The sequence below is a fragment of the Idiotropiscis lumnitzeri genome, chromosome 9, assembly GCF_059441095.1.
Source record: "Idiotropiscis lumnitzeri isolate Australia: NSW breed Sydney's pygmy pipehorse chromosome 9, RoL_Ilum_1.0, whole genome shotgun sequence".
Lineage (NCBI taxonomy): Eukaryota > Metazoa > Chordata > Actinopteri > Syngnathiformes > Syngnathidae > Idiotropiscis > Idiotropiscis lumnitzeri.
The window spans coordinates 4,371,037-4,384,378 of NC_142399.1; the positions used below are offsets into that span (position 1 = coordinate 4,371,037).

General features: G+C 42.0%; 2 protein-coding genes across 6 annotated transcripts in view; one reads left to right on the plus strand and one right to left on the minus strand.

The window, feature by feature from the left end:
* Positions 1-13,342, minus strand: part of LOC148329930 (golgin subfamily A member 7B-like) — a 178,079-nt gene that overhangs the window by 98,422 nt on the left and 66,315 nt on the right. The window lies entirely within an intron of this gene.
* LOC148329932 (zinc finger matrin-type protein 4) overlaps positions 1-13,342 on the plus strand; it is a 54,402-nt gene that overhangs the window by 15,000 nt on the left and 26,060 nt on the right. The window contains exons 2-3 of the mRNA XM_088305516.1: positions 2,093-2,209; positions 5,137-5,229. Coding sequence (XP_088161642.1) covers positions 2,093-2,209; positions 5,137-5,229 — 210 coding nt within the window. The remainder of the gene's footprint in view (positions 1-2,092; positions 2,210-5,136; positions 5,230-13,342) is intronic.

The following is a 13,342-nucleotide window of genomic DNA, read 5'->3' on the forward strand; positions in this document are numbered from 1 at the left end:
CTTTTGCAGTTGAATCAATGAATGGAAGTGGAGCATAACCGCAAAGATCGGCTTTCACCTACGATGATTACATTGACTCGTTTCCAAATTTGTGACTTACGTTACGGGCTCACCATTTACTGTTTCGTCGCAATCATTTCAAATGAGAATTTCTCAAAAAGAATTGATTTTATATTCTGCACTGCGCTCAAGATGGAAAGCACCTGCGCGTCTATTTAATGTCGACGTTTGAAGGTCTGGCGGGTTGAGCCAGATAATGGAAGTGTCTATACGACATGTGCAATTAATTGAAAGGTCGACGGTGCACTAAACACACGGGAGAATACAGAGGCATAATTAAAAGCCTCCACATACGTGTTTCGGTGTGCGTGGACTGAAGTGACGGTGTCGTGCATCGGCGGCAAGCAATTACACACCTGACGTGAGATAAAGACTTTATGTGGTGACATAAATGGAGTCAATTTCGTGGAATGCCATCAATGACATGGCGATTCTCAATCTTTTCAAGATTACGACACCCTGAGTGGAGGTGACCTCTGAAGCGTCCACGTAGCTCCGCCTATGTCACCCCCCTCCCCCCTTTCTGCAAACACTTTGAATCTCAATCTTCCTTGAGGCAAAGATCTAATCCACCTTTGCAGTTGCGGTTCCTGTATCGTTCCCTAAATAGCCGTTACTCTCCCTAACCTTGTCAGAGCACTGCACTGGAGGGCACCCATAATGAAGAGAATAGAAAATTCAACACGGGAGCACCGAGGATATCATTAAAACATTTTTTTTTTTTTTTTTTGACCATGGTGCTCTCGCTATGAAAGCAATGAGACAATTTCAGGTTGTTAAGAAACCACGATGACAGACTCGATTGGGCTCCTCAGGTCTCTGAGGATTAACCGGCTTGTTTCTAAGCAGGACATCTCGCTTGACGAATTGTTCGGATTTTGTGAGACATGATCACTTTCATTTAGTCGGTAATTGTACACATTGTATTTATTTTAAGTAGCTTAAAGCAGACCGTTTTTTTTTCTCATTTTAAAAACGTTTCTAATTAACATGTCTTAGCATTCATTGTCTTGGTAAATCAAAGCATATACACATGTTGTAAAAGAGAAGACAATCGAAAAGAATGGCAAACCAAAACAGCAGCACCGACTGAAACTGTCTCTCAGATGACTTCTACGGAATACTACTTTCATTTTACCGTATTTTCCGGACTATAAGCCACGATTTTTTTTCCGAGATTTTGAAGCTTTGGAGCGAATACAACGGTGCGGCTTTTCTGTGGATTTTTATCTTTTGCCGGTAGGGGGCGCTCTATAGTTCAGAAAATACGCCAAATCTTGATTATTTTTTTCTCATGGGTCTGTTCTGTTTTAATTAGCAAAGTTGTTGCCGTGTTAAAACGCAATGTTTTAACAATCTGGTGATGTACCTTTATGAGCATTCGCAGTACAAAATCGTTCTTTACATGCAGTAAACAACTCTTTTTTTTTTTCAACATAGAGAACTGCGGCTTATAGCTGCTCGTATATCGTTTTATTTTATTTTTTTCAATTAATTTATTTATTTTTGGGGTTGTTTGTTTCCCTCCATAGCGAGTTGCTGCGGCTTATATGCGGGTGCGACTGGTGGTCGGACTGGAAATTTTAGCTTTCGGATTCACTCAACGTGATTGTATTATCATTGATTATTGATCAAAAAATATTCAAATCTTCACGTCCTTCAATCTGCAGTTGACTAATTAAACTCCCTCGTCTACTGCATGAGGAAATACGCATTGGTAACATGACAATCAGCAAGCCATTACCGTACTCGTAAATACAAACATGACTCGATATATCTTAACGCCACCTTCATTTATGTCCTCGATAAATTTATGATACAGCTAATGATGGTAAGCTGATTAAAAAGTTCCTCGCAAAATAAAATGCAGCGACACAAGTCAGAGCTAGAGGCCATCGTCCCGCGGACTGAAGTTGAAATCATCCACAGGAGGATAAAGTGCGACGATAGAGCTGACATTCTGAATCGCAACTATTCCCGAATCTATGTGCGTGCTTTTGTAATTATTTCCCATTGGTGTGTTTGTGCGCAGTCTCCGATGAAGATGAAGTCTGCAGGCGCGGTGGACGGAGGCTTGTTCACAGAGAGTTATTGCAACATCTGCAATGCCCAGCTCATCTCGGAGTCCCAGCGCACGGCACATTATGAGGTAAGTCTGTCTCCGTACATATTTTATTTATTTTTTTTGTCATGGCTGGCTTTTTTTTGTGGCACGACTCATTTGCAAGATGAGTGAACACGAAGGAATTGCACGCACAAAACCACAAAAAAAAATAAAAATTGCTTTGGCAGACAAATTCCTGCGCTGTGGTCTTCGTCCCGGGCTTATTTGTACAGACAAACTGTGCTCATCCATTATCCATAGACTCAATGCAGCATGATAATGGTCGAGGATCGCACACAAACAAGTGCGCACACACAGACACTATTTGTTTTAATGCGCTCTACCTCTCAGCGTACTCCCGAAGAGTAATTTAATGAATAGCCATTAAATAATCAGCCCTGTCCTATATTTACCAAGTGCACATGCTCAGGCGTCCGCACACTCACAATCGCACACGTGCACAAGCACCACAGTCATGCGTCGGGGTCTTTCCTGATTACAAAGCACAATTGGGATTAACAAGGAAACTAATCAGGACAAGCACTTATCTGGAGAGAGCGAGCGAGGACGGCAACAATGTGTGCTCGCGTGCTCGAGTGTGTACCAAGCACGCTAATTAGATGAAAAAGCACACACACAGTCTTGAAATGTGCTCAGAAACTCGTTGCAATCTGTCATCCTAAATGGATAAGTTTCTCGGACGGTGAGATAGTCGAGGTTTGCCACACCGTAACGGCAAGGGATGGAAATTGTCCTCCCTCAAAACAAATGCAGAATTCTAGAGTTTAAATGCAGCAAATAAATAAATAAATCAATCGGGCCATGGGTCAGCTGGATCAGTCCAGATCTCACGCTAAAAAAAAAAATAAAAAAATAAAAAATCGACTCACTGGATTGCCTCCACTAGCTTGCCATCAAAAGCTATAACACGGCACGCCGGACATTTATAAGGTTACTCTCCAAGTTTGAAACAGCTTCTCCTTGAGTGAGGTCAACATTTGTGCCGGGTGTAATTAAATTCCCTCCAGGCGCCTGCGAATTACTGCGGTCATGGAAATTGGACAGATGTGACCTTCACATTTGGCCATCCAAATAAATCTTGGAACTTGTTGTGTACGGAAGTACAAGTGGTTTTCAAAAATCGACATCACATGGGAAGGGTTAAAAGTGACTGAGACACACATGCCTGTTCCTCACGGATCAATAAACAATAATCAACCACATATGGATGATTATTGGACTCTCAAGTCATACTTCCAACAAGTTGAGCGATTAGTGATAGACCGCTATGTTTTTTTTTTTTTAGCGCCGATACTGATTATTAGCAGCCATGGAGGCCGATAACCGATATTTGAAGCCGATATTCATTTGTTGAAGAAAAAAGGTGTAAAATGGTGTCAAAATCTTGAAAGATAAAAACTCCAAAATTTGGCAAGAATGCCAAATATCGGCCCCGATAATCGGCCCGGTTGATAAATCGGTCTGTTAGCACTGCTGAGCATGAACTGCAAATATCCTGGAGTGAGGCAAAAAAAAAAAAATCATTTCTTTCTAGTGAGCCCAAACGATTTCAATCTCAATGTGACGTCTTCGCTTTTACTGAAATTGAGGATGTTGCTTCAGTTTTTTTTTTCCAAATCAAATCGAGCTTCCACTTCCCTCAGTTGCTGTCCAGTAACACCGAGCGATGATATTTGGCCATCTTTGTGTCCTTCCCACTGACGGTCGAACTTGATTTTGACCAACAGTGAAGGAAGAGAGACAAGCCGGGTCCATTAATGGTCTCGGTCGGGGCTCTGAGGGTCAGTGGAGATAGCGCGACGATGTCTCGCTTTTAGCCGCCGCCATCAACTCCGCGACCATTTATGTACCAACACAAGGTTGCTTGGAAACTCACGAGCGCACACTCACGTTCAAACAGAATCCATTAACGTAGTTTGACAAGTAAGGGGTGGAGGGGGCATGAGAGATGTTGCGGAAGGCGAGGGTTTACTATCCCAAGGATGGGCATCGGGGTACGCCATCGATGCAGCAGACCAGCGAATAAAATGCCTTGGTTAAGATTTTAATGAGACTACTACTCTTTTAAAAATGTTTATCAATCTAATTCCAATATCAGAATTAAGGTTTAAATAAATTACTCTGGAGGAAACATGCAAACTCCCCACAGGAAGGCCGAAGCCGGAATCGACGCTTACACCTTTGTATTGTGAGGCCGGCGTCCCCACGGTGCCGCCGCCGCATCTAATATCTATCTTTTCACTCCTGATTTACTTGACAAGCTTTACACGGGGACATCATATGACAGCATATGGATGAGGTTGTCAGAGGTCAGAACTTGCTATAATAGAATCCTACAAATAGTGGGAGATAGCCGTGTCAACCTTGCGCACAAACACATGCCGTCATTTTATTGTGTACACCCGTAGCGCTTTTCTGCTGATTTTCATTGTCCCGCATTAAAGTGACAGTGAGCAGCTTCAAGGACAGCTCACTGTCATTTTGAATATCGCCTCAGGTGCTGCGTTTCTGCATGGAATAGTTCAGAATCATTATTAAGGTGCATGAAAGACACAAGGTAAGACACGTTAGGTTATATACCAGAAACAATCCAACAAAGATGGACACTTTAGTCGATTTTGCCAGTCCATCTTTCGTCCGTGACTTCCGTGTTTACTACCCCGTCCTTATTCATGAAAATAATTGCTGTCCATCCTCGTCCTTTTAAAGCACTTCTGTCCTTGCACTTCTGTCCTTGCACACACACACACACTCTCTCTCTCTCTCTCTCTCTCTCTCTCTCTCTCTCTCACTCTCTCACTCTCTCACTCTCTCTCACACTCTCACTCTCACTCTCACTCTCACTCTCTCTCTCAATTGATTACATATATATTATAATTGATTCCAGGAATGTGAATTAGAAATGAACAGACATTTATTTCCTTGTCTCTTTTTGTGTGTGTCTATTTTAGAGCAAGAAACATGCCAACAAGGTGCGTCTGTTTTATATGCTTCACCCAGAAGATGGCGGGCCACCTTCAAAAAGACTGAGGCCGGACAATCCGGTATGTTGTCACTCACTGTAACCGTTACTCCTTCATGGAGGTTGTTGGTGTATTTTTGTCAATCTAAAAAGACGTTGTCAAATTTGTTTTGGATACGCAGAGACACACCAGTCCTTAATCTCCAGTGCACATTTGACATTTCAATTTGACTTGGGAATTACATTTTAATGTGTTCTTATTTTTATCTGTCAAATTCAGTTTAGTATTTGCAATTGATTGTCGCTGCATCTTCACTGTATATACCAGGAAGTAAGAGGGCTCTACCCAGGGTATGGTGTTTCTTAGAGGGAAGGTCTCTAATTGGCGATTCCGAAAATATAGAATTATCCAGCCAATTTTGCTGTTGGGCTACTGACATTCTTTTTTTAACACATTGCATTACGATTAAGACCAACTGAGGGAACATGTTCATGACTATGTTAAAAATCTCCTTGCGATTAAAAAAAAAAACAACAAAAAACTAAAAAACATTACAACTGTCGAACTGACGAAGGTTTGGCGAGCATTAGCAACCTTCAACAATCCCAGACGTGAACACGCGTCCGCTGTCTTTGCTTGCAAATGTTTCGTAAAAAAATCTTTCGTCATGTGATGCACTGACTACAGCATCATGTTTGTAACTTAATTGAATTTTTAATCATTATCTTATCTCAAATGTCAGCTTTACAAATGACACATGATGACATCTCATGTCATCATGAAGGTAATTACATAGTTATAACCTAACTTATTTCCCGCCCGAGGTGGTGGATTATTTGAGCTGTGCCGGTTATTTATGAGATGAACGATGCCTTCTAAGTAAGCCATAGATTAGAGATTTCACCCCCCCCCCACTATCTGGCATTTCACTCACTTATTTTAATTTTGACTTCTTGTGATAAAATAGCAACTTGCAGGTGAAAATGGGTCACCATGTCCTTGCTTGTACTTTCCTAGCGGATACAGAGAACCTGATTTGCCCCGGTGTAACCCGCCTAGACCATCCATTCTGAAGCTTGGCCGTGGCAGCGCAGCGCCCGTGGGGATTTATATGTTGTTGAATCACTCGTGTGGTTTTTGTGGGCTGTAATTCTCCCCAGAGAGGCCATGGTGCCGTTTCTGGTGAGCTTCAGCGGCTGCCAAGTAGCTCTGTATCGGACCACTGCAGGCAATGGCTGGAGAGGGCAATGCATTCCAAATGTGTGTGTGTGTGTGTGTGTGTGCGCACAGAGTCTGGGTATTAAATTGAGCTCTTCGTTGGTCTCCGTGTGTGTTTGCGCGATAGAGCCGAGTGTGTTAATGACACCGAGCAATATGTAAGCAGCCGCAATGGAAAAGAAGAGTGAATGTGATGGATGTCAATGGAATAATTCAGCATATAACAGCATGTGCCCCATTTATCTAGTAAGACTGTAAATTCCACGCAACACACACACACAGTGTGGACATAGCAGGTGGAGAAAAAAAAAAAATAAAAATCAAACAAGGTGGTAAATTCTAGCGCCACCACACAAAGCGAGCGAGGACACCATCCCTCGTTGTTAAGGGCCAGTTAGCTCAGTGAGCAAACAAACCTGAGACAGTGTCCCAAAACACACACAAATATTTGCATAATTGTGTCCGTGATTTAAGAAATGCGCACATTTTTAAATGATAAAATAGGTTGAGAGCCCCGGGGCAATTATCTTCAAAGAAAGAGATTAGACTTAGTTTTTAATTTGAAGTGATTTAAATGCGGCAAGGCAGAGGCATACATAAGAGTCTCTATGTGTGTTTTTTTTTTTTTATAGTTCCAAAGCAAAGAAAAGGAAGCTGTCAAGACGTATTTGTAGACCAATAACAAGCAAAGATCAAAAGCCCGGTACTGTCAGTACTGCACAGTCACTTCCTCAGCTTCTTGCGGAATTACTCGGCAACCAACTTTGCTTTTATATTTAATTAAAAAATAAAACATTGAGGGAAAAACAACTGCTCAGGGTCAGCCTTTGACGAAAAATAGCGAGAATTAAAGATGAATTAATTGAAGTTATTTTTCTTAAAAATCAAGTTTTGAGGAATGTCTTTGTCAATGTTTTGAATTCCTGCTCCCATGCTCGTGTTGTATTCAGAGTAATGCTGCCTATTGACGGGCCACAATGGGTTCTAAAATTTGACAGAGGGGCCGATGCATGGAGTGTTTTGGTAACCTCACCTCATCGGAGAGAAAAAAAACTCAGAACAAAAGCATTACAACAAAATATCTGTGTTTGACACACCAGCGTATTTAGAAAATAAAACATTAACAAGGTTTATTCACTTAATTTATTTTTCAAGTTCGGCGGGCCGGATTAAAACGTTTAACGGGCCGCATATGGCCCACGGGCCGTAGTTTGCCCACGCCTGTCTTAGGGGATATTGCTCCCTTAAACGGATGTCACATTTGACTTCTTTAGATTGCAAACCAGCCAAACTAGTGCGCTAGATTTAAAAAAATAAATAAAAATTGTCAGTTTGGCGGATCTGTGTATGTGGCGCATGAAGCAGACACTCTGCCAGACACATTTTGGGGAAACGGCCGCTCATAAAAGGTTCACTTGTTTGCTTCACCCATACAACCCGTTTGTATACAAGCAATTTAAAAAAAATCTGTCCAAAATGTCTCGTTCACTGTCAAAAATCCATTTGGCAGCGGGACAGGTAAGTCATCATTTACAGTATGTACCATTAAAAAAAAAAGAAAAAATCTGGCAGCTCGTAAATAAGAGCTAAGCCCTGATGTCAATGGATAGCATGTTTCTCCAATTAGTTTGCTTTCTTTGTATCTAAATAATTTCCCTCCATATTTATTTCAAGACAGGTCGGTTTCATGCACTACTACGATCCCAAACCACAAATTGCAGCTCTAACGCCCTATTATGCAATGTAAACAAAAATGTCATTAGCCCCGAATGGCAGCATCGAGTCCATTACCATTCACATGGGAAATAAAGCACAGCATAGCATGGTATCAAGGAGCGCGACAAAAAGCAAATCAAGTGGAAATCGGCCGCATATGCGAGCTTCCATCCTGTCATCGGAGTGACAAATGTTTCACAAGCTGTGTGGAAAAATGGCATGCATGCGCGCCCCACGACCTCCTCATGAAATTGGCATGTTGAAGGCGTGCACAAAAAAAAAAAACACCTGCGTCTCCATCTGCCTTCCTAAGTGAGCAAGACATGACTCAGCCCCTTCTGGCTTTCACCTCATGTGGGCTCTAAATACACAAACACTCGCTCACACTCACACTGTTGAGAGTATTACGGCGGTCAGCACTCCGTTCATAACCTTTCCTCGCATTTGTTTTCAGAGGATGCCGCACAGCTTAGAAACGCTTGTCAGGACATGACTTTATTTGCATTCTCATTGACACTTTTTTTTTGGCAGACTTTCCGCATTGTACTTTATCTGATGAGTGACATTGTTAAAAAACAACAAACATCGCAGACAACAGCCAGGAATGAATTATCCAGGCTTGTTCAATTTGTTTAATGGGATCTATATATGCTCATGTATAAAGAGGGTTTTTTTTTTTTTTTTTGACGTTTAGGTGATAATAGTTTGAGTCGACTGATTAAAAGTCATCGGCTCCAAAGAAGCTCGCTCACTCGCCATTGCTTTTGTCAACGATGATGAGCAGGTTCCTTTCGAGAGGAGCGTGCATTTAGTCACATTCATTTTGCTGCTGGTTTGATACGAGAACTTGTTGATTTTAACGAGGCATGGTTGCCAATTGATCAATAATCGAATTCAGGCTCTTGGTGAAGTCGACATCTCGATCGAAAAAGTGAGAATTATTTTCAAAGCAAAAGCTGTTAGTCGCTTTGTCCTCTTACAAAACAGACTTTGTTCTGCTACAGCCTCGGTTATTACGTCACATTTTTGTAAATTCAAGCCATGGAAAAAAATGGATTTGATGGGTTGTTGATGTTAAACTTAAAGGGTCTGCCCAGGGCTAGGCTAGCAACTGACCTGTCCCCCCCCCCCTCCATTGATGCACCCTCTGAACTTCAGCTGAGTAAATACAATGCAAGCAGCCAAAGAAATTCCAGACGATGAATTTGAAAAATGATGACGCAAACCTTGCAACCAAAAGAAAATGCAACCAAATTTGCATTATTTAAAAACTGTCCCTACCTGGAATGACCCCCGTGCATGCAATGGAAAATCACAAAGGCATTTGGGAAGAGTGAAAGTAATGCCAATGTTTACTCAGTGTGAAATGCCATGCCTAGGGCTTTTTGTGGCTCTTTTTGTTTGGGGGAGTGGCGGTAAAACGTGGAGAAAGTAGGTCGTAAAGGTGCTCGCAGATGAAAGCAAGGTGGCGACGTGCGTGTGCGCGTGTGTGTGCGTGTGTGTGTGTGTGTGTGTGTGTGTGCGTGCAGAGCGGTGGGGGTGATACTTGTTTTCATCCAATTCTCCACACGACTTTCTCCTTCAGTGTGTGCACACATAACCAACCTGCACCAAAAAGGGCAGGAGATAAAATAGTCCCAAACACAATATTTGCATCACCCCCCCCCCCCCGCCCCTCTCTCTTTTTAATTTACACTCTCAAGCGCTTTCACCTCAACCCAGAAATGAGAGCTTCCTTGGAAGTGTATATTTAGCAACGATGTCTCCCGTGGTGCCTGAATGCTGCGCAGTGAAAGTAGGAGCACACAGAGAGCAAAACAGAAGGAGAGAAAGATAAACACAGCTAATTAGGTGTCTATTGTGAGGTGTACAAAAAAAAAATTCAGACGTGAGATGCAGATGCAGACGTCAGGCGCGAGGGGGGGGGGCTGGCATTAATGCAGCTCACACAGACAGCAATCAACATACATGTTACAGTAAAAAAAGTGCTTCTCAATTATTTTCTGTTCCGCCCCCCCCAGCAAGAACAAAAAAATTCCCCCCCCCCACCACCACCACCCACTGTCCGCCACAACTATAATAAAAATTGCATTTTTGTTCCAAAACAAAACAGCACTGTCGAGTTAATACTCGCTGCGCACAATGAGCAAGGTGAGCGCCACTGCCAACTAGTGGAGTGGAGGTGCAATTACACTTAATTGTAGTGCAGCAGAAAAAAAAGCATGTCCCCCAGAGTCACATGCGCCCCCCTTAGCATCGTGTTAATAAAAAAAAAAAAAAAAGATTTTAAAGTGTCCGGTCTGCCAACAACATGGACTTTTCTCAACTGGTCAATAATGTAAAAATAATTGGGGACCACAGTTAGTTTTCTTTCATGATATTGATGATCACACTATCTTTGTAAAATCTGATAAATTGTGGGATCATGACTTGACAATTCACAGAATTATTTGAAGGAATTTAAACAACAGAAGCCAAGCAGAGAGGAAAAGTGAAGTGAGTGCACTTCGAAATCAACAGTAAACGGTTGAAGACACTGTGGCAGAAAGACAAAGGGTGCAAAACTTGAGTCATCGATGTTTGTTGTGCAATTTGTTTCACTGCAGTGGCAGCAGCAGTCACACAAACACACACACACACTTTCAAATGGTTTGAAACTTTCCATGCTGTGTCACTTTTTTTTGTTGTTTGCTTTTTAGTTTTTTGACAGGTACCAAAGCAGTTGATAGTCCTTGGGACAATTTTGGCAGAACAAGCATCACTATACCCACGGGAGAGGAGATAAAATAGGCGAAGTGGCGGGGAAAGAATAACGGGATAAAAATAAGTGAGAAAAATGAGCAGAGGAGCAGAGAGTACGTAAGATGTGCTAACGAGCACGAGGGATGAATGTATATGCAGAAAAGCAAGGGAGGGATGTGACTTGGTTGTACTCGTGGGTGCCGGGGCTCCCGTGACACCATCATGAATAAATATGGAAATGGGACTACTATAGACTGCATGGAAGAAAAATCAAGACATTTCTCACCAAGAAAAAAATAAAATCAATGAGGCGCGGCAACAATGTCAAGCTAACAGGAACAACGGTGTCATCCATGTTTGGAATGTCTTCCGTATATAAGCGGACAAGATGTAATACGATTATGCGCATCAAATTGCAACTTCAGTTGAAGGGATTTTACAAAGATTGAAGCGTTAAATTGGGATTTCCATGTCAAATTGCTGTCAAATGTGCAATCAGGATGGAAAATATCGCATTTGAGCCTGCATACGCTTGCATTTGGGTTTTATGGTCATTTTTGGGGGGGGGGCATTTTGCTAGTATGTCCTCCGAGCCCCCATAATAATAATCAATTTAATCAATGAATTGTTCATTAATCATTCATATTGTGTACATTAACAGTTAAAGTATTTATTTATTTATTTTTTTTATTTTTGCAACTATAGAGCGCCCCTAGTGGTGAAAGAAAAAGTCACAAAAAAGCAGCACCGTTGTATTAGCTGCATGGTTCAAAATCTAGGAAAAAAGTAGCGGCTTATACTCCGGAAAAAAACGGTATTTTATTCCCCCCTTATTTGATATGTGAGATATTTTCCAAAGTAGAAGTCATCTAAGAATTAAATACCGACTAAACAAAAAATTATAGCGAAAACAGAATCAGTAAAAAAAAAATAAAGCTCAGCTCGTAGAAAGGCATTTAGACTCTTTAAAAGTCTCTATAACCTGTGACAGACTCATATTTTGTGAGATTTTATGAACGTGGAGACTATCACCCCAATGTGAACGAGTACCTACATAGCGTCTCATTAAAAATACATGCTGAAGAAGTTGCAGCCCACTCAAAACAAAGCCAATAAAAAGCCAAGAGATAATTGCCGCTCGACGTACCCTTGCCATCATGCCAATGCGGCAACAATAAACAATGCTCCATCAATACCAAGCCGGCACAATAAAGTAGACGTGTGCCAACACAGACGGCAACTGCACTCGTGAAATTGGGGGGGAGCGGGAAGCGGAACACAGCATGGGGGGTGTCACGGGGGAGGACCGGAGAGGGGGCCGGTGGAAAAGCTGCCAATACCAATAAATATTTCATCCTACATCACACACACAGTCAGTGAGCCTGGTGCCCACCGGCAAATATAGAAAAGGCAAGAGAGTGAGGGAAAGAGGGGAAAAAAAAGAGAAAAAGGGGGACAGCTGAGACATAGCAAAGCCTGGAAGGTGAAGGTGTCCTCAACATTTATGACCGTGATGCTAAGCAGAGCCGACACCCCCTCACGCACACACATACAAACGAGGGTGTCACACACACTTCTCTCTCTCAACCCGAGCGAGGTTCGTCTCCTCCAGCTTGACAATCGGACCAGCGGGAGCGCTGGTGTGAAAAAGAAGTCACGGACAGACAAATGCGTCGGAGGACGACGCTTGAGCGCCTTAGCGTGGACGTATTGACTTCTCAAAGTGAGCGGGGACGTGAATAAGGAAACGAGACAGAAAGTGAACACGAACAGCAGATTTTTGTCGCGGAAACGAGTGGAATAGTTCCTTTCAAATCTCACTCGCTGCGATCCAGACGATCCATCATGGTCAGAGGTTGAAAGCAGTGAAAAATAGAACGGTTTCACCTTTGACAATTTCAGGGCACATATTTTTCTGTATTACTGTAAGAAGTATGAAAACGAGAATAGAGAAAATTGCAAGGTGGCATATACAATTACAAAGTCCTCCGATTAACGTATTTTCCGGACTGTAAGGCGCACCTGTATATAAGCCACACTTTTCTGTGTTGAAAATCAATGTTGTTTACTGCATGTACAGAACCATTTTGTACTTTGAATACACATAAAAGGTACATAAACAGATTCTTAAAACAGCGCCTTTTCATGCGACAACAACTTTGCTAATTAAAACAGAAAAGACACAAAAAAAAAAAAATTTAAAAAACGATTTATTTAGCGTATTTTCTGAACGATAAAGCGCCCCCTACGGGTGAAATAAAAATCCACAGAAAAGCTGCACCGTTGTATTAGCCGCATGGGTCAAAATCGAGGATTTTTTTTTAGCCGCTTATAGTTCGGAAAATACGGTAGTTGTTGAGGCACTTGACACGAGGTGAATCGTGATCCACTCATTGTTTACGAGAAGAGCACCACATAAAAAACTAACTAGAAAAAGGGGCGTTTCTAATATTGGGACAATCCCCCAGTAGCTAAATGATTCATAAATCTGAAAAATTCTTGCTGAGATATTAAAGTT